General features: G+C 41.7%; 1 protein-coding gene and 1 non-coding gene across 4 annotated transcripts in view; both read left to right on the top strand.

Annotated features, from left to right (window-relative positions):
* Positions 1 to 21993, top strand: part of LOC137523849 (E1A-binding protein p400-like) — a 136264-nt gene that overhangs the window by 63611 nt on the left and 50660 nt on the right. For 2 of the 3 annotated variants that reach the window (XM_068243447.1, XM_068243446.1), the window contains exons 17-28: positions 3827 to 3963; positions 5645 to 5831; positions 5953 to 6119; positions 6222 to 6388; positions 9699 to 9881; positions 14171 to 14335; positions 15405 to 15557; positions 15816 to 15886; positions 16880 to 17169; positions 20171 to 20373; positions 20495 to 20664; positions 21521 to 21717. In XM_068243447.1, the coding sequence (XP_068099548.1) occupies positions 3827 to 3963; positions 5645 to 5831; positions 5953 to 6119; positions 6222 to 6388; positions 9699 to 9881; positions 14171 to 14335; positions 15405 to 15557; positions 15816 to 15886; positions 16880 to 17169; positions 20171 to 20373; positions 20495 to 20664; positions 21521 to 21717 (2090 nt within the window). The remainder of the gene's footprint in view (positions 1 to 3826; positions 3964 to 5644; positions 5832 to 5952; positions 6120 to 6221; positions 6389 to 9698; positions 9882 to 14170; positions 14336 to 15404; positions 15558 to 15815; positions 15887 to 16879; positions 17170 to 20170; positions 20374 to 20494; positions 20665 to 21520; positions 21718 to 21993) is intronic. The other variant, XM_068243448.1, reaches the window with a different exon arrangement.
* On the top strand, positions 20745 to 20874 carry LOC137532905 (small nucleolar RNA SNORA49). The gene has a single exon (XR_011024062.1). It is a non-coding gene; the product is annotated as a small nucleolar RNA SNORA49 (small nucleolar RNA).

Genomic DNA, 21993 nt, shown 5'->3' with positions numbered 1-21993 from the left:
ATATCAAATATAGTAAAAATGGGGTGGTCAAAAATATTAACCCCATGTGAATGTTTGCTTTCAAAGCACACCTAGAGTAAATAACCAATCGGCTTTGAAACCACACCTGTGTAGTCAATTGGCTTCCTAACGGGCATGGGCTTTCGAGTAGAAAGCCACTAGAATTCAAAATTGTAATGAAGCTTAACCTATTTGGTTCCTGGACGTAGAAACTACGTCCAGGAACCATGCGCGCTCCCGCAGCCGATCGCGCACTCCCAGCCGCGGATTCGGTAGCCACGGAATCAATGTATCGGGCTATGGTGCCCGATCACTGATTCCTCTCCCCCGCTGAAAAAGCGACAGCTTCTCTCGGAAGCTGTGCTTTTTCTGGCCGTTGCCTCCCCCCTACGTCACTCTAAGCGTGTGTTACGCTTAGAGTGACGTTATGTAAACAAACTCATGGCCGCCATCTTGTGGCCAAAAAGTAAAACTACAAGTAAAAGTAAAAAAAATTAAAAACACACAATTACATTATAAAACTATAGTTTACATCCCACCCTCCCAAAAATACCCAAATAAAATGTTTAATACAAAAAAACATTACAATAAAAAAAAAATTGTAAATATTTACCTAAGGGTCTAAACTTTTTAAATAACAATGTAAAGATGAAATATTTCTATATTTTTTTATTTTAAACTTGTAAATAGTGATAGATGCAAAACGGAAAAAATGCACCTTTATTTCCAAATAAAATATTGTCGCCATACATTGTGATAGGGACATAATTTTAACGGTGTAATAACCGGGACATATGGGCAAATACAATACGTGAGTTTTAATTATGGAGGCATGTATTATTTTAAAACTATAATGGCTGAAAACTGAGAAATAATTATTTTTCCCGTTTTTTTTCTTATTCTTCCTGTTAAAATGCATTTACAGTAAAGTGGCTCTTAGCAAAATGTACCCCCCAAAGAAAGCCTAATTGGTGACGGAAAAAACAAGATATAGATCAGTTCATTGTGATAAGTAGTGATAACGTTATAGGCTAATGAATGGGAGGTGAACATTTCTCAAGTGAAAACGACGGAACGCGAATGGGTTAAAGAGGAGCTGTTAGGTATAAGGTCTCAGAGAAAATAAACACATATATCAGTAGCTAAATATTGGCTGTACTTACATTACATATGCATTTCACTGTCCACGTTTGGATTTCACAGAATTTTGATATAGTATATGCAGAGATTGATGCTCCTGACAGCTCATGGCAGGTTCCATGTTTGTCTGTCTCCTATGAAGCCAAATGTGTCGTCATGTCCTGCCTGCTTCCTGATGATTCCACTCACAGAAAAGCTAGTACTGAATAACACTACTGTGCAGTGAATATTAATTAGCCATGTGGCTAGGAACAATAGCGGACTCCTGCAGTGTACTCTGCCCGAAGATTTATCAGTGCTGTGCACTGGACTGAGTTACATGCTGTTGTAACTTGACCCTGTAACTTCTCACTAGCAGCTGAGGGGAGGGCCCCAGAATGCTTTGCTGTATGTTATGCGGCCTCTCGTCCTTTTAAGAGCTTGGGAATACAGAGCCTTGCTGTCAGCACACATCAAAAGTAAGAGAGATTTTTAACTTCAGTATTGCCTTTTTGGCTTGCTTCTAAACTGTTTAACACAGGAGAATAGAGGTTTAAATTAGCTTTTGCAGCCTGACAGTTACTCTTTAAGTCAGGTGTGAGCATGGGAGACGAGGGGTTACTTACCTAGAAGTCCATCGGGCTCCTATGCCGCTATGCGCATCACTTCACTCGCACGCAACCTATGGGATTCACTTCCTCCTTCAAGCCGGTAGAAGGAAATGCGGTAATGAGTAATGGAATGCGTCCCATAGGTCGCGTGCGAGTGGAGTGATACGCATAGGAGCCCAACAGACTTCTTGGTAAGTAACCCCCTCATCTCCCATGCTCACACCTGACTTAATCAAGCTTCATTACAATTTTGAATTAAATTGGCTTTCTACTCAAAAGTCCATCTCTGCTTCCTAACACCTGCAGTCAATTGGCTTCCTAACAACATTCAATCAGCATAAAAAGAGGGTACCTGAACACATAAGGGACTACTGTTGCCATTCCAAATACAAAGGAAATCAGTCTTGGGAGCTCAGAAAGAAGATAGAGGCTCATAAGGGGGAAGGCTACACTGCCATTTCTAAGCAATTAGCAGTGTCTAGGACTGCTTTATGTTGCATCATTGCCAAGTACAAGGAGACAAATTCTGCAAGAAACAAACCTGGTGGTAAGTGTAATATTTATAGAACTTTGGGTAGGAAAATAGTCAGAGATGTCAGTAAGGAGCCCGGACATCTGCCCAGATAATTGTTGCTTAACTGACCTCTTCTGAAGTTGATGTTTCAATGAACACAACTGTAAGGGCCTTTCAATGTGGTGGGCTTTAGGGCCGTCATCCCAGAAGAACACCTTTACTCAAAGAGTGGCACATCACAGCATGACCGAGGTTTGCCTGTGAACATTTGAAAGGTAAAGCTGAATTTTGGAACTCTGTGCTTGGGTCTGATGAGACTAAACTGGAACTGTTGGGGCACATGGATGTTGCTTATGTTTGGAGACAAAAGGGAGTGGCCTTCAACCCTAGGAACACCGGTTCCGCAGTTAAGCATGGTGATTTGAACATCATGCTGTGGGGCTGTTTTGCAACCTCAGACACAGGGAGCTTTGTCAGGTACATGGCATCATAAAAAAATTATGTTGACATTTTGAGGGGGAATATGCAGAAATCTGCTTGTAGTCTATGCTTAGGTTGTCGCTGGGTTTTCCAACAAGACAATGACCCAAAGCGTACATTCAAATGAGTCTAACAGTTCCTCAAGGAACCCAAAACCAAGATCCTGGAGTATCCTGCACATATCCCAGACCTAACCCTAACCCTATTAAGAATCTGTGGCAGGTACTCAAAAGTGAATGACCATGCAATTTGGACCAGCTAGAGTGGTTTGCAATGGAAGAATGCACGAAAATCCTTTAGACCTGTGCCAACCTGTTAAAGAACTACTCTTAAGAGATTGTTTTCAATTGTGGCTCAGAAAGGGTACACTATTGACTATTAATGGCCAGTAGGCTAATCATTTTGGATGTCTCATTTTTGCCCTTTCTTGTTTTAACTCGGTGTATCAAAAAAATATCCTAACTAAACATAGTGGACATTGGTTTTTTTATAGTGTATTTGTTTCCAAAATAAAATCACTTGTTGTTGATAATTTTCATGGAGGAATCAAAAGTGCTTAACCACCTGAGCGGTATGGACGAGTTCAGCTCGTTCATTCCGCCGCAGGGGATCGCATGGCCCCGGGTGGTTTTTATTTATTTATTTTTTTATATATTTTTTTTTTTTATAAAAATGGTTTTAGATCATGTAGCTAGCACTCGGCAATCTACATGTGCCCCCCCGATCACTGCTGGCACCCTCTGATCCCCCCCCCCCCAATCGCCGCCCTTATACATACCTCCCCCCCCCCCCCCCGGAACCCGCGATGGCGCAGCCTCTTCAATAGCCTCCAGGCGTCGCTATGGGGAGGATCGGGACTGCGCATGACGTCTACGATATCATGTCCGATCGTTGCCATAGCGACGACAGAAGCTGTTCGGGAAAGTTGCGGTTCTTGCGGGATCGCGGCTAGGTAAATATAGCCGGCGGTTGAGATCTGTGCTTGGCATTGGGCTTTGCATTGATAATAGCTTTTCAGTTCTGTTTTATGCATCAAGATACCAGCTATTTTGCTTAGTTGTGGTATAACAATAATGTTTATCCTTGTTTTATTTTTTTCTAGTCCACTCAGCCATTTATATTACGGCGGACCAAGAGAGATGTGGAAAAGCAGTTAAACAAAAAATATGAACATGTACTCAAATGTCAACTATCAAACCGCCAAAAAGCCTTGTATGAGGATGTTATGATGCAGCCTGGGTAAGAAAGCTCATACATTCATGAAATGTGTTCAAGTGAAATAGATCACACTTTCCTATAATATGCATTGTGGAAATGCAGCATTTTACAGTAGAGAAAGATCTGGGACTTGGAAATGGAATGGAAAGTAGTTTGACTGTAATTAACGGTGTTTCTGCTGTAGTGGAATTGTGCTGTGTTCTAGCACATTCTGTCTGTACCAGCTGCAGACATCTCTACTTGATGGTGAACGCTGTGCTTCATCAGAAAACAAAATGTGGTTTTGCAGTATTCATACTTTATTGCTTAAAGGGAACCTAAACTGAGAAGGATATATATTTTTCCTTTTAAAATACCAGTTGCCGGACTCTCCTACTGATCCTGTGTCTCTAATACTTTTAGCCACGGCCCCTCAACAAGCATGCAGATCAGGTGTTCTGACTGAAGTCAGACTGGATTAGCTGCATGCTTGTTTCAGGTCTGTGATTCAACCACTACTGCAGTGAGAGAGATAAGGCAACTGGCATGGTTTAAAAAGAAACATCCGTATCCCTCTCAGTTTAGGTTCCCTATAAAGCGTACCTGAACTGGCATTATGTGATAAATGTAGGCACATATAGTACCAAGCCTAGTTAGAACTTTCATGTGTTCACTTTTGATTTATTGAAAGCTCCACTTTTCCTGAAATGTAATCCCCCCAAAAAAGCTGGCAGGGCAAATACGACCTGCTATTTTCAGTTCAGTTCAGTGCTGTGCCAATCATTTGTGAGCTGCCATAGGCCGTAATTAAAATGAAAGCTGTAGCTGCTCTCTGTGACTAATTTGGTCCCTGGCAGTGACCTGAGCTCAAATTAGATTAAAAAACTAGGTATTTTGGCTCCCCCCCCCCCCCCCCCCCACACACACACACACACACACACACACACACACACACACACAAATAACTGTGCTGTGTTCCTTTTTTTTCCCCTCTGCCTGAAAGTGTTAAATATCAGGTATGTGAGTGGCTGACTCCGACAGGAAGTGACTACAGTGTGACCCTCACTGATAAGAAATTTGAACGATAAAACACTTTCCTAGCAGAAAATGTCTTCTGAGAGCAAGAAAGAGATAAAAAGGGGAATTTATGAGTGAGGGTCACACTGAAGTCACTTCCTATCTGCGTCAGGACTGAGTCAGCCACTTACATACCTGATATTTAACTCTTTCAGGCAGAGAAAGAAAAAAAAGGAACACAGCATAGTTATTTGTGTGCTAGGCACTGTACATACCCATGTCTATCTCATGTCACATGTCACCTCGGTTATCCTTTAACACAGCCCAGTGCTTCAGCAGGAGCAAGATGAGCCATCTTTCAGCTGCTTGACCCTGCACTGAAATTTGAATGTGGACAATGTACATCTGCGCTTGCTAACAATGTTGATGGCAAGAGCAGGCTCCCTAGCTTCAGTTAATTGTTTATTTTTGTTAGGTGCTGAATGAACCAAGTTTTATGTTACACTGACATAGCTGCTGTGCACATTTCACAGTCAAATTGTAATCTTGTACAATGATAAAAAGTATATGAGAGACCGGGACAGTTGTATATACTATTGCTCGTACACATACAATTATCATTATATTATTTATTTTCAGTTCAGGTTTGCTTTAATCTAATTTGCATATTACAAGCTTAAAGGCTGATGCATTTATTTTCGGATAGCACTCAGGATTCTTTGAAGGGTGGACATTTTGTCAGCGTTCTCCATGTTCTGACTCAGTTGCAAAGGATTTGTAACCATCCAGATCTGGTGGATCCGCGTCCTGGACATTCCTCCTATGCATGTGAAGCTCTGCAATATGAAACTGCATCTCTAGTATTGCAAGCATTAGAGTATGACCCATGGAAGGTGAGAACTTTCTCAAGGCATATTGACTTTTTGTACCCAAGTATGTTCCTGTGTACTTGTGCTGTAGTCACTGTGTCCTTGATCAGGTAATACATTTTCATATTTTCTCACGCTCCTCCAGAAAGCAGACTTGACGATATTTGATCTAATTGGGCTGGAAAATAAAATGACCCAATATGAAGCCCAGCAGCTTTCTAAACGGAAGGTGACCAGAAAACTCATACAGGAAATTTATAGCAACCCTGACCCTGCAACTCGCCCCAACCGAGTGAAAATCAAACCTAGCAGGTAATAGAGGTTTTGTTGTATCTGGTCTCCTTATTCCCTCTTTCTTACATTCCATATTTTTCTTTCAATTAATTGTTTTATCTTTTTATTTGGAACTTTCAGATTGTTTGAGCCAATCCTGTATGGACAAAAGCCTGAAGGTCGAACAGTTGCTTTTCCAAATGCACCAGCCACACGTGCAGTGGCAACAACTACAGCCACAATCGCACAACAGGGACAAGTGAAAAGGTCAACCGTCAGTTCACATGCTGTACCTCAGGGGAGCAAATGTAAGATTTGTCTTTTTGCCTGGAGCGTATCCTACCATTGTGTTCAAAATAAAATCTAACTTAATTGAGGATTTTTTATTTTTTATTTAGAATAGATGCATTGTTTTACTTGTATGTATTAAAAGGGCTCTTTTGTTAAATCGGACCTGAACTCAGAACGTCCTCTCTGCACTAAAAGATACACAACAGCATAATAACCTTTAAGCAGAAAACATTTGTTACATATATTTAAGGATATAAATCCTTAAATAAATCTTCACTGTTTCTACTTTATTCTTGATTCATGGAAGCAGACATATTGTTAACATCCTGTGCTTTGAAATGAGCTCATCTGTTATCTCTGCCATGGCAGTCATGCAACACGGGAGAGATCAAATTACAACTTGCAATAAGACACTAATGAAGGGGAATTAAAGGGGCTAAACTCTGAATACATACAGGGTGCATTTCTCTGTTTTCCTTCTGTCCTGTGCAAGAGTTCAGGTCCACTTTAAAAAAAAAAAAAAAAAGAAAATGTGTGTGTGTATATGTGAATGGGCAAATGAAAACATTAATGTGAAGGGAAAGTTTGGGCAGTGGTGGTGAGTAGGGATGGTCAATGAGAAACAAATCAGATTTGATGCAAGATTATACACATTTTGTATGCAAATTTAATAATAATGATCCTAACATTTGTATAGTGCTTTTCACCTGTTGGACTCAAAGCGCTCAAGAGCTGCAGCTACTAAGGGCACGCACAAGGAGCCACTCTGTAGTGTTGGGAAGTCTCGCCCAAGGACTTCTTACTGAATAGGTACTGACCCTAGCCAGGATTAGAACCCTGGTCTCCTATGTTTAAAGCAGAGCCCTTAACCAGCACACTATCCAGCCACTACATTTACACAGCTTGAATATGGACCAATCAAATTTCTCCTTGGAGTTAATTCAACTGGACCATTTTCAAGCTAAATATAAGGGCAAAATTTGCATAATCCTGCATCAACTTAAGGTAGCCATACACTGGTCGATTTGCCATCAGATTCGACCAACAGATAGATCCCTATCTGATCAGAGAGGGATCGTATGGCTGCCTTTACTGCAAACAGATTGTGAATTGTTTTCAGCATGAAACCGATCACAATCTGTGAAGCTGACGCCCCCCGCATACATTACCTGCTCTCGAGTCCCCCTCTGTCCCCGCGGCTTCTTCTCCGCGCTGGGTTCCGGACCGGCTGCAGCTTCATTGAAGGCGCTCTACTGTTTAAACTTCCTGCCGGGACAGGAAGTTCAATGAAGCTGCAGCCGGTCCGGAACCCAGTGCAGAGAAGCCGCAGGGACAGAGGGGGACTCACGCCGGCCGGAGCAGGTAATGTATTGCCGCTAGCGTCGGTCATCGGGCATTCGAACACTGCTATCGATGCACTCCTGACCCCCCGGTGATCAACCAAAATCTTCCTCATGGACGAATCGATGGGAACGATTGATTTCGGATAGAAATCGATCGTTCTGTCAGCGTTTGCGCAACGATTTCACAGCAGATTCGATCACAGTGATCGAATCTACTGTATATCGGCGGGAAAATCGCTAGGTGTATGGGCACCTTTAGAATTAAGTTAGAATTTTGTTTCTCGCTGACCCTCCCAGAATCCCTAGTGGTGAGGTAGCTAAACTGCAGGCAGCTTTCTTGTAAGCTCTCCAAACTTTGTTTCATCAGGCATGGTACAGTGTATTTCTGTGTCATATGATTGTTTACATCATATGGTGCAGACTGACCAGTGATGGGGGTGTTGCTGCTGATAGCTGGATGTTTGTCAAAAGTCAGCTTCAATGAAAAAACGGGGAGAGAAGATATGTACAGGAAGCTATTGTGATGCCCTCCGCTCCTCCCTGGTCTCCTTCGTCCCCTTCCCTTACTACCTAAATGCCCTCTGGCAGCCTCTTCCGAGTTAGGAATTAGTGCGCGGGTGCTGGCCATGACTGGGAGCACTATGCACATGACATCATGACTATGTTGTACGCATGCGCAGAGCGCTCCTAGCCACGCAATGTAGGACGTGCGCAGCCGGGCCAGTGCCTGCACACTAATGGCCAACCTAGGAGAGGCTGCCGGGGGGCATATAGGTAGCATAGAACAGGGACGGGTAGCGGTGGGCATCAGGGCAGCTTCCTGTACATGCCTGCTCCCCCTATTTTTTTCTACGCACGTCAGCTCTGGAATCCTTAAATATTAAAAGTATATACTGTAATAATAAATATATAATAAAGTAAATGTCACCAGGTTGACGTTGGTACAGCTATTGTTATTGTGTTACTAAGTGTAAGGTTCTGCTTTTTAAATGGCTCCATCTCAATGCTGTTTTGACTGTTAGTCACACAAAACATTGCGACTGATATATTTTTTTATTAGCCTCACATTAGTTGCCCTGGGAGAATTTGCCTAGAGATTTTTATTTTTCTTCTTATGGCAAAGTTCTTTCACAAGATAGGATAATAATAGACAGGAGTGTGCAGAGAATTATTGAACACTCTGAAACACTTTAAAATGCTTTTACTTGGCTGTGCGAGAGCATGGCCTACATAGAGCAAGAGTTTTATAAAGTAATATCTTAAATCTTTCACAGTGGAACACCACACCCTGGGCCATATTCTATTCAAGGTGAGAAGTAGCTTGCAGATGTGAGCTACTTATCACCTTGCCATCGCGCAAGGCTTACTGACAAATCCTATTGCCGGTTTCCTTTGCTCGTTGTCTGATTATTAGGGAGCATTTTCATTGGTCCAGACAGTGGACAAATGGGGAGCCCCGGCGGGAAATTCAAAGATGCTTTGGCGCGGCTAATTACGGTGACAGATACACTAATTACAGCGTCATTGCGGCGAGAGGCTGCAGATGTCCAGTGGCCGTATGTAAATTGGCAGGGATGACGGTGCAGCTGTATGGTGAAGCTTCGGTGATGTGCGACAGCCTGACGGGGCTCTCTGGGGCCCCTTATTAAAGGAGACACCCAGATGCAGTGGCGACAACGTGCATTAGCTGGTGTAGACCTGCTCTTTGCATGTCTAAGCTAATGCTGACAGCATGAAAAATATAATTGGATTGAGTGTAACGAACTGTCGCCCAAGCGAGTTCTTTACCGCTCAAGGGGGAGGGGGAGGTTGGTTTGATTCCTGCAAAAGGATTAAGTGATGCTCCTTGTGTTCTTTGTTCTCCCTGCCACAAGAACTGATACAAAAGGTAATGGTATCTGAGCCTATGCTCAACTGCAATAGGCTGGCACTGATAAATGTTGTATGTAGGTTTTCTTTCTCTAATTAGCAATATCCTTCTCAGTACCTACTACCCAGGGTCAAACCACACATGTCTCTGTGGGAGCTCCTAGGCCTCAAGCACCAGCAAGCTTTGCAGCTACCCCTTCAGTAAGGCAACTGAGTCAGACCCAGACTACTCAACATGCTGTCCAGCAGAGTGCCCTATCTCCAAGGCTGGTGCTCAGTTCTCAGGCCAGGCTTCCAAGTAAGTTGTATCCCATGAAGCCTCCTTCATGTGTAATCGCTAATAGAATAACCAATTCATGCATACACATGCATATCTTGACAGAACCCATAGTCAGGAGTATATCCAGCTGTAATGTATTTCATGCAGCACATAGTTGATCACTTTTTGATACATGTAAAAAGCGACAATATTTTTGGCTTTGTTTATATTCTTTGAAATTCTGAGCAGGCTGTGTTCTAACATTATACATTTTTATATTTACAAAATCTAGATTCTGATTCAACTTTGACAATACATTAATGCAATTTGGTGATGCAAAGTGTACCTAAATCCTAAAGTTTAGTTTTGCTTAAATTCTAACACCAGGCAATTTTCTTTTTGCGTCTTTGGACAGCGATGGGTAGGATTAGAACCCCTGGTAAGTGTAATGCTTTGTGTCCCTGTTAGGAGAGAGTTCTCACTTCCTGTCTTTTTTGAGGACAAGAGTTTTACCAATGCTCCAAAGTCACTCCAGAGTGTCTTGTTCACAAGAAGTGAAATAAGCCAAAGGACCCTGAGCTTGTCTTTTTAAGGGCTCAAACCCACTAGCCGCCTTTTCTAATCGCTAGTGATTTGTAAAGCGCTTCCTAATGCAATGCTAGGGATATTTTTATAAAATCACATCGCTCAAGTGGGATCACACCCATAGCGGTACATTAGCAAGGGCTTTTCAAATCACAAAGAGCTCAGAAAAGCACTCCTAGTGGGTTCCAGGCCTCAGCCCATGTTAAGGCAATTTTGTTTATGTGCATTTAATTGAACATCAGTTTACGAACTATGCATAAAAATGTTTTGTATAAAACTCTACATTAAAAAAGGAAAGTTCCTGCTGTAACAGCTTATCATTTCCTCCTCCGAAGTACTGCACACTGTGCTGCTTCTGTGTCACTCTAAGGCCATGATTGGCTTTGAGTCAGGGAGTTGTGGCTTAAGCCCTTCTCCCCATATGACCATGATGACTAAGGGGGGGGGGGGGGGGGGGCGGCTGGTTCAGGCTTCACTTGGCGTGAGCAGACGGCTATCCTTCTCTGGAAATGTCTGCACTGGAGAACCCGATGGTTTATTTTACTACAAACTTAAATATTTTTATAAAACATTTGTATGCATCTTTATAAAGCATGTTCTATTAAATTAATATAAAGGTATATTGCAGCTTTAAAATATCCCTGAATTGTTTTAAAAATAAATTAGATGCTTACCTTGGTAAAAGGGCAGCCTGTGTGGATAGTCCAGAGGACTATCCACACACAGTATCTTCTTACACCCTACTGTTCCAGAGAGGGGTCACTCTAAACATACAGTGCACCCAGAAAGTATTCACCGCGCATCACTTTTTTCACATTTTGTGATGTTACGGTCTTATTCCAAAATTGATTACATTTGTTTTTTTTCCACAGAATTCTACACACAACACCCCATAATGACAATGTGAAAAAAGTTTACTTGAGCTTTTGGCACATTTATTAACCTCCCTGGCGGTTTATTAAAATTCGCCAGGGGGCAGCAAATACGTCTCGCTACATGATAGCCGCTGCTCAGCGGCATCCCCCAGCCCCTCCGATCGCCTTTGGCGATCGGAGATCAAGAGATCCCGTTCATGGCGACGGGGTGGGATGACGTCACCGACATCGTGACGTCAAAGGGGAATCCGATCCACCCCACAGCGCTGCCTGGCACTGATTGGCCAGGCAGCGCACGGGGTCTCGCCTGGCGGGGCCCTGCATCGCGGCGGGTAGCAGCGGATCGGCAGCGGGCGGCGGTGATCGGGTGAGACACGCAGCAAGCAAAGTGCTTGCTGCGTGTTTAAAAAAAAAAATTATTCAAATCGACCCAGCGGGGCCTGAGTGGCGACCTCCGGTGGTAATGGACGTAACAATGCGTCCATACCGCTAAGGAGGTTAAAAATAAAAAAACTGAGAAATATCATGTACATAAGTATTCACAGCTTTTGCTCAATACTTTGTTGCTGTGTGCTTTGGGTCGTTGTCCTGCTGAAAGAATAACTGTAGCGCCCATTCTGAGTTCAAGAGCGCACCAGAGCAGGTTTTCACACAGGATGTCTCTGTACATTGCTGCTGTCATCTTTCCCTTTATTCTGACTTGTCTTTTCAGTTCCTGCTGATGAAAAACATCCCCACAGCATAATGCTACCACCACCATGCTTCACTGTAGGGATGGTATTGGCCTGTTGATGAGCAGTGCCTGGGTTCCTCCAAACGTGACGTTTGGCATTCACATCAAAGATTTCAATCTTTGTCTCATCAGACCATAGAATTTGGTTTCTCATGGTCTGAGAGTCCTTCAGGTGCCTTTTGGCAAACTCCAGATGGGCTGCCATGTGCATTTTACTAAGGAGTGGCTTCTGTCGGCCACTCTGACATACAGGCCGGATTCGTGGATTGCTGCAAAGATAGTTGTCCTTCTGGCAGGTACTCCTCAATCCCCAGTGGACCTCTGGAGCTCTGACAGTGACAATCGGGTTCCTGGTCACCTCCCTGACTAAGGACTTTCTCCCCCGATCACTCAGTTTAGATGGCCGGCCAGCTCTAGGAAGAATCCTGGTGGTTTTAAACTTCTTCCACTTACAGATGTTTGAGGCCACTGTGCTCATTGGGACCTTCAAAGCAACAGAAATGTTTCTGTAACCTGTCTAGGAGGACAATTCCTTTGACTTCTTGCTTGGTGTGTGTTCTGACATGAACTGTCAACAGTGGGACATTTATATAGCTGGGTGTATACCTTTTCAAATCGTGTCCAATCAACTGAATTCACCACGTGGACTAAAATTAAGCTGCAGAAACATCTCAAGGATGATTGGGCAAACCGATGCATCTGAGCTCAATGTTTATGGCAAAGGCTGTGACTACTTATGTACGAGTGCTTAATCATTTTTACTCATAATAAATTTGCAAAAATCTCAAGCTTTTTTTCACGTTGTCATTATGGGCTGTTGTGTGTAGAATTCTTTTAAGGGAAAAAATGAATTTAATCCATTTTGAATAAGGCTGTAACATAACAAAATGTGGAAAAAAATGATGCGCTGTGAATACTTTCTGGATTTACTTTAATAGCCTGGAGCAAGTCAAATATGTTCCTTCTGGCTGCATTCCTGGCCATGGATGAACGAATCCTCAATGGGCATGTACAAGGAAGGTTTACACATGTCCAATAGAACAAAGCACTTGTGCAGATAATTGCTGTGCACAAATGACTTGTTCTACTGGGCATGTGCAGACCTCACTCTCGCATGCCCAGTTGGGAAGTTCTCATCCCCATCAGGGAGCACAGCCAGAAGACAAAAAGAGGCCCTGACCTGGAACTGTGGAGTATGAGAACATGCAGGAAGCTTTAAGACTATCTGGGGGCTTCCAACTACCAATTAAGTAGATGGCTTTTTATTTTTAGAATGAATTAGGGGTTCTTTAAGTGCTTTCCAGAATCTTTTTCTTTTTCTTTACCCCTTTAATTAATTAATTAATTATTTCCCTGTGAATTAAATTTACCCAATTTTCTGAGAATACAGGAAGTGAGGAAAATCCACCTAAATGGGACACACAGAACAAAAAATCCAAAGGTTTCTAACCTTTTTTCCAGTCTTTCCAAAACAAATATTAGACTTGACTGAAGTTGGAATTTAATTTATATGCCTGGGAGAGAATGTGATAAAGGAGATGTGAAAAACTGTTACATAATTTTATATATACCTAAAGAGATTTTCTTGCATCCGGAATGGCTCCATTCACCCTTCAGTTATGGCTCTGAAATTAAACTCAGCAAAACCTTTACTGTAACTGAATGGAGACTGTGCTGATGTAAAGGCGGTACCGTGATTGATAAGAGCTTAAATTAAGCAGAGCTCAAGAAGTACCCAGTGTTTTGGTGTTTTATGTGACTGCACTGTTTTCACAAACAAATGAAAACCTCCATTCCTTCCTCCTCCATGGTTGTAAATGAAGACCTAAACTTTGATGTTTAGTTCCGCTTTTTAAATTATATCTGTAGTTTTTAATATACATTTAATTGTGCAGTTATTTCTGTTTAATGGATGATTGCTTAAGCATATTCCTAGAAACAGTTTCGATATAGATTTTTAAAATGTTCTGCCAAGCTATGTGAACTGTAATTTTTCTACTAAAATACTTCTTAATGCAGCTTGAATCTGTGTTTTTTTTTCAAATATGAATTGTGTATTGCTGACTTGAATCTTCTGTGACTTGGCTGTTGCTTGATTTTTTTTCCACCTGGAATGTTTGTTTTGACCTCTTTAGGTGGAGAAGTGGTAAAAATTGCTCATCTGGCTGCTACTGGAGCAGCACAGGGTCGAATTGCCCAGCCTGAGGCACCAGTTACCCTGCAGTTCCAAGGAAACAAGTTTACCCTGTCACAGAGCCAGTTACGACAACTTACTGCTGGTCAGCCGTTACAGCTACAAGGTACTCTCCACTGTTTAGTATGAGAGGTTTTGGTCATTGTAAATGATTTATATTTAGTGCTTGCTGGAGATGGGTGATCTGTAAATGACTTTAGGTCTGTACACATGCACAGTTGCCCAGAGGGATCAGTACTCAATCCTTCAGGTGACTGTGTACAAGGCGTTTGAGTCTACTTTTTTTTTGTAAATGGCCCATTCATTTACTTTGTGGAGAAGTATCCCTTTTCAGACTTCGCCTTGGAAGGAAAGGCAGGAATGGACCCTGTTTCCTTATAGCACAACATTAGCCGGTTTGCCAGGTCTTGCATAGGTTGGGGTGATAACCCATAACCAAGGAAAGCGCTGTATGCCATGATCAGGATTCAGCTTTTGCAGTGAAATGCCTGCTTGGAGGTATATCCTTAATTTGAACTTTCAGGCTTTTGTTGATAATGTATAGTTGTCACGATTTTCTGTATAGTGCTGAATGTGACTTCTAAAGCAAGCTATTAAGATAAAGGAGGATAATCCAGCGCAGAGAAAACTGGAACAAAAGTGGAGAAGGTGCCAGAAGCAACCAGTTAGAATCCTTGCTTTAACAACTAAAAAGTGAGGCATTACAATATGTCCCACACCGTACAGGTGTTCTGCTGCTCCAGCTTGTTTCTAGAGGATTTGACATGTCCCAGCAACTTGTATTTTGCCTATTTAACTACCTTTAATCACAGAGCATCTGAAATGTGACAGCGTTTTTACTGTGTGAATGACAGGTGACATGAGCTTCTAATGCAAGTCTTAGCTGTCAAACAGTTGCAGCTATAAAGGGACTAAGCAGTTGCCTCTGAAATTATCCAAAGGTAAAAATGATAGTACACGATTTCCTGCATCAAGTAGTTGCTTTAGTGTGCTACAGTTAGCAACTGCAGTTATGCTAAAGGTGGCATACAGTACAATGCAGGCTTTCAAATTATCAATTTAAATAGCATGCTAAGGAGGTATGTTATGATTGATCAGTATCATTTGATCATTTGTATCTTTTGTTTTGAAATGGAAACCTTTACTATAGTAAACTTCCTGTAAATTTGTCCTAGGTAATGTTCTACAGATAGTCTCTACAGCAAATCAGTATCTCCGTCCTCAGGGTTCTGTTGTTCTTCCCACCGTGCCGCAGAGCACAGCTGCTAATGTCGTAAGAAACCAATCACAAGTGGGGGCCCCTCATTCTACCAACGTGCCATCAGCAGGTGAGGTCATTATGTTAGGTATAATTTTTCTTACTATATCTAGCATAAGCATGTAGGACCATTCACAAAATCCTCCTGTTATAATCAGAAGTGTGGTTTTGAAATCTGCAGAAGATGTATATATTATAAATCACATCTAAAGCATGCCTAGCATTATTAAGCTATTTAGTTATTAGGACATGCTGTAAATATTGGAATGTCATTCCTAAATGGTACTGACCTTTCTTTCTGATAGCAATACCCGTGCTTTATTTACAGCTCCTCTAGGTGCTAAAAGTGGACAAAATGCAGTGGATTCAGCAGCAAAATCTGGGCAGGGAAGTTCACAGGTATGTAAGTAAATGATTTGAAATGATGGCTGTTGAATTTTTTTTTTAAATGTTCCAATCTGCAGCTATGTGCATCTTCCAGCCCTCTGAGCTCCCATGCCGTGCTGGAACGTTTGTGGTTTTGAGCAGTGAGCTTCTCTGATGCCCCCTGCAGCCTCACAGGCTTTGCTGTGGACAGCTAAACTTACTCCACCAGCAGAGTCTGCAAGGTGGCAAGGTTCAGAGAAAAGAAAAAGGGAAGAAAAAATAGATAAAGCTGCAATAGTAAGTGGAGGCTTCCTCTCCTATATATAGCTGTGCATGCTTTGTGTATTGCATTTTTGTATATGTCGTTATTTGTACAATCAGTCTGAGACAGTCTGTATGCATAAACAACAACTGCCCTCTTTTGAGGGGAATACAACTTAACTTTTCATAATTTTATGATAGAACAACCTGTAGCTGCCCTATATCATATATATTCTCTGTAAAAACAAAAATGAGCTAGGGGTACATTATATGTTCAGATAGTGAGCAAAGTCAAGACTCGACCTGAATTATCGCAAATACTTTCTGTTTTAAGAAAGCAAACTTTTGTTTTACTTGTACTTTGATCTGCATTTCCTTATGTACTGTACTTTACCTTTTTATATTAAATAAAGAACCTTTTGGTCAAACATATATATATAAGCTATCAGCATGGCTTCTTCAGTGTCCTGTTCCAGTGCTGTTGCCCCGTTAAAGCTAACCAACTAACGGGCGGATCCATACTGTGCATGCACGAGCGAGTGCGCGCTTGCGCATATGCAGTACAGAGCCATCCATCTTTTGGAGGGCTCAGGGATATGAGTGCTTCCATTTCATTACGAGGGCTCCTGAAGGCAGCAAATTTGAATGGAGATGACAGCGATGAAACCTGGACACAGAGGGAGGAACTTTTGCTGTACTAACAAGAATTTAATCTTGGAATATCTTGCACTCATTTGCAAATGTTCGTTATTTCTGTTTTTGAAGGAGTCGATAGAAGATAAGCAACATATCTTAAAAGATCGTCTAGATAGGCTGTTCACCTGTAATGAACGTCGCTGTGGACGAGCTCCTATTTATGGATCAGACTTGCTATCTCGCTTCTCTCTGAGGCACCCAGAGACACAGCCTTTCATCTTGAACACAAACTGGGGTTGGTCTGGATCAGTATACTGTGCAGTTACCTCTCGGTTCCCTGAGAACTCCAGTAGTCCACTGAGACATCTTATTCTGAGCCCAAAGCAGCAGAAGGAAGAACTGGAGTCCATTGCTAAGAGGTAAAGAAGTAATCTTCAAATGTTTTGATCTTAACAATTTTGTTTGCTATGTCACGCTTCAATTGTTTTGTCTTGTGGGAACATGCGAGAGGAACCACACCGCGAGAGGAACAACTTCAACATGTTGAGGGGCATTGGAGGAAGCTGTACACGCACTAGATTCTCGTTAGAGGCAGTCTTTATTTGCAATCTCGGCTGGGCTTAGTCTAGTGTGTGTATGTAGCTTAAAGTAGACCTGAGCTGAGAAAATTCACTTTAGGTTTGGTACCTTGCTTAGTAGAGCGACAACTCTGTACAGTATAGAGCTTTCTCGTGCCTCCATCTGGCCTGTTCCAGCGCTGTCCACCGGTAAAGCTATTCCACTGAATGAAACTGTAGTTTCAAAGAGCTATTCTACGGAAGCAATCGGAGCTGTGAACGTAGATGTAGGTGTCCTCAGCATAAAGGTGGTAAATAAAAATGGATGCTAGGTCAGTGCTAGGTAAATAGTTTAATATCTATTTTAATATATTTCTGATTGGTAACAAACAGATAAACTAGCCTTAGATAAAGTGGATATATATATATATTTCCTGCAAATGGGTACAGCAGATATACATGCACACATGCACGCACCAACCACCTCCACTGACCTACTGCAGTAGGAAAAATTAAAATGTAAATATAAAATACAAAAATTTTAAAAAATGTATAAAATTGTATACTAAAATGTATCAAAGTAAGATCATATTTATCACTGGATTTAATAACTAACATTTTAAATGATTGTTGTTTGAATAAAAAATCCGTGCTAATAATTAGCTTGAAAGCCGTGCAATGATATCTTCAATACATGTAAATAGCGTGTTCAGATTAGTCTTTATCGGGAATCCAATAGTGTCTTATGCTGTATACATAGGATGAGACAGTCCTCATAACCTAAAAGTTTTTGTGCAGTTTAGAGTGAAATACTCACAATCCCTTCCGGTGATTGAATGTAAAAGGTGGAGCCGCTCAATCCCGTGAGTCCCGGCCGGTGACTCAACGGGAGAGTCTGTGACTAACTGTGAATGAATATGCACAGTACTGTGGGGGCAAAATTACCAGGCTCCAGCGGAGGTGAAGCGGCGTCTCGTTGCCGGCGTGATCAGCAGCGCTCCAAGATCTCCGTATAGTTGCGGCGTGGTGTTGAAACACACCTCCTTCCTCGTTGGTAGCGTGACGTCACTTGAGGAATAGCCAATAGTTGCTGCCAAATGGAATCCTCTAATAAAGGTAGTTGACACCGAAAGTAGAGATGAGTTTGCCCGGGGAGGAGGTATAGAGGAAGAAGAGTAGGGGGCTGAAGATAGAGCCCTGGGGGCAACAGAGAGAGGGGGTTTGGGGAGGGAAAACGAACCATTAAAGGGGAACTGAAGAGAGAGGGATATGGAGGCTGTCATGTTTATTTCCTTTTAAGTAATACCAGTTGCCTGTCAGCCCTGCTGATCCTCTGCCTCTAATACTATTAGCCATAGCCCCTGAACAAGCATTCAGCAGATCAGGTGTTTCAGTGGCTCAGACTTTAAAGTCAGATCAGACAAGACTAGCTGCATGCTTGTTTCTGGTTTTATTCAGATACTACTGCAGAGAAATAGACCAGCAGGGCTGCCAGGCAACTGGTATTGCTTAAAAGGAAATAAACATGACAGCCTTCATATATACCTCTCTCTTCAGTTCCCCTTTAAAGGAGGTCCGGAAAGCGCGATCAGGAATAGGAGGAGAACAAGGTCAGAGGAGGAGTCACAGATACCAGTGGAGTGCGGAATTTAAAGGAGGAAGGGCACAATCAGTAAGGTCAAGAGAAGAGGTGAAGGAGCAGGAGAAGGCAATAGTGGTGGTTTGAGTTGCCTAAAATGAGGTTGTTAGTGACCTTAGAGAGTGCTGTTTCAGTGTGTGTGTAGTGAGGAAACCGGATTGAAGAGAGTCAAATAGGATGTTAAAGAGACACTGAAGCGAAAAAAAAATGATGATATTATGATTTGTATGTGTAGCACAGCTAAGAAATAAAACATTAAGATCAGATACATCAGTGTAATTGTTTCCAGTACAGGAAGAGTTGAGAAACTCCAGTTGTTATCTCTATGCAAACAAGCCATTAAGCTCTCCGACTAAGTTAGTGGTGGAGAGGGCTGTTATCTGACTTTTATTATCTCAACTGTTCCTGGACTATTTACTTTTCTTCTGCTAGAGGAGAGGTCATTACTTCACAGACTGCTCTGAAAGAATTATTTTGAATGCTGAGTGTTGTGTAATGTGCACATATTATAGAATGATGCAATGTTAGAAAAAACACTATATACCTGAAAATAAAAGTATGAGAATATTTTCTTTGCTGCTAATCTTCTAGTAATTATTCATAGTACACAACCAATTCACTATATCATTTTTTTTTCGCTTCAGTGTCTCTTTAAAGAACTGGGATTGCTTTTTGTAAGAACTCAAGGAGTTTGGAGGCAAAAGGTAGAAGAGAGGTGGGGTGGTAGCTGGAGGACAGGGAGGGATCATTTGACTGTTTTTTTAGTAGTGGATGGATGATGGCCTGCTTGAAGTCTAAGGGAAGATGGCAGAGGACTGGGAGAGGTTAAATAGGGTGGTTAGCACAGGGCAGAAGAGGAAATAACATCAAAGGGTAAGGGGTCATGCAGCTATTCATTTAGAGAAAAGCAATGACTGCTTAATTAAGGTTTTTTAATTGTTTTAAGGGATGAAACCTAACGCATTCTGAAGAAACTAAACATTTATCCTTCAGGGACAGAAATGAAATTTCAGCAGAGGAACTCTGCAAGACTATATTCTGTGCATTTTTATGTGCTGGCATTTCTGTGTACATTGCTCAGATGTTCTTAATAAGGATTTACATTTATGAATGGGAGTATTTGAGGAGAAACCATGCACATGAAAAGAAACTACAGTGAAACGAAAATACAATTTATTTTGAGTTACATTTTGTAATGGTTATTTACTTTTCTTTTTGCTGTAGGTCTGTGTGTGTCATCCCAGCAGTTTATGCTGCTCCTCCAGTAATGACAGTCCCGCATCCTCCTCCTATATACACCCACAGAATGCGGATCTTAAGACACTGTCTGAGGGAGCAGGCAGATCCGTATATTCAGGATCTATGGGAGAGAACATCACCTCACTGTGTCCAGACTTCAGACCTGCAGCTTATACAGTGTGATTCTGGTAGGTTGATTGCAGTCCTGTTTATTTAACGCCATTTGTTCATTCTCTTGGCTCTATTTATTTTTATCACATTAGCTGCTTTACTGTATGCAATTGACTGTCTTATGTTTGACGTCCACAGGTAAGCTGGAGGCTCTGTCTATACTCCTGCGGAAATTGAAATCTGAGGGTCGTCGTGTTTTAATTTTCTCACAGATGTTGCTCATGTTGGACATATTAGAAATATTTCTCGACTTCCACTCTTTTCCCTTCTTGAGGATCGATGAAAATGCCAACTTCAATCAATGCCAGGTGTGAAATTAACTGATAAATAAGAAAATTGTATTCACTTTGTTTGTCTTTTAAGTTTGTGAACATTTGGGACCATTGTTATTCCTCATCCTTACTCCAGGGTTATTGTTGCCTGTACATTCCTTGGCATTACTTGAGGATAAAGTAAATGTTCTCTCACTACCTCTGGAAACTCATTTCCAAAAGGATCAGTGAAGCTGAATAAACACCCTTATTTAGTCTCTTAAACTCATTTATTGAATGCATCTGTAACAATGTCTCTTCATATAGCCTATATTGCACTTCTTCACTATCCAATATAATTGTAATAACGTATTCTCATTATTAGCTATACCAGGGTTGTCAAACTCAAATACTAAGTGGGCTTAAATTGAACACTGACCAAGTTGCAGGCCAACCTCAATATCTAGTGGCCATCACCCTCCCCTAATACAGTTTCCTAGTGTCTAATGGCCATCACCCTCCCCTAATACAGTTCCCTAGTGTCTAGGGCTCCCCATTGCACCCTTCGCTCTCCCTATAGAGTTCCCTGGTGTCTAGTGCTTTTCCCTTCCCTCCCCCATATGGCTTCCCTGGTGATCTAGGGCTTCACTTCTAATATAACTACCCTGGTGGTCTGAAGTGGGCCAGACAGAACGCAAAGTAGGGAAATCACTTGCAGACCAAATTTGATGGCTCTACTGGCCAGAATTAGCCCGGGGGCCAAAGTTTGACATGTATGACCTATTCCAACTTATAATTTCTGAAATCTACTTCTGCAAATGGCAATTTCCAGTGTATGTTTAAATTGTCTCTCAGTACAGCAAAATAAATAATTTTTTACGTGTGATGAGATGTAATTTCTTTTCTACTGTAGGATCTCATGAAAAGTTTTAATAGAAACCATCGCATTTTCTGTATGGTTTTATCAACGCACATCCGCTCCTTGGGTGTGCATCATGTAGAAGCAGACACTGTAATATTCTATGACAGTGACTTAAATCCTGTAATGGATGGGAAGACCCAGTCGTGGTGTGAACTCATTGGAAGAACAAAAGATATACATGTGTACAGGTATATATCATTTTCTAGTGCTTGGTAATTGTTCTACTAAGGCTTTTATTTAGGCATTCATGATATTAGGGAAAAAACGAATAATGGAAAAATTCTTACTTTAGCTCATACTTAATCCTCCAACAATTTTGCCTGTAAATCTTTTTGTTTTTAATTTATCTTACTTTTTTATTTAATATACTTTGCATATGAACTCTGTGTGTGGCCAGCGTTGGTGACACAAGATGGGCGTATGCTACATCCGTGAGTGTCACAGTAGACATCAGGAAAGGATTT

This window comes from Hyperolius riggenbachi, chromosome 1 (genome assembly GCF_040937935.1).
Source record: "Hyperolius riggenbachi isolate aHypRig1 chromosome 1, aHypRig1.pri, whole genome shotgun sequence".
NCBI lineage: Eukaryota > Metazoa > Chordata > Amphibia > Anura > Hyperoliidae > Hyperolius > Hyperolius riggenbachi.
This window is presented reverse-complemented; position numbering and strand designations above follow the sequence as displayed.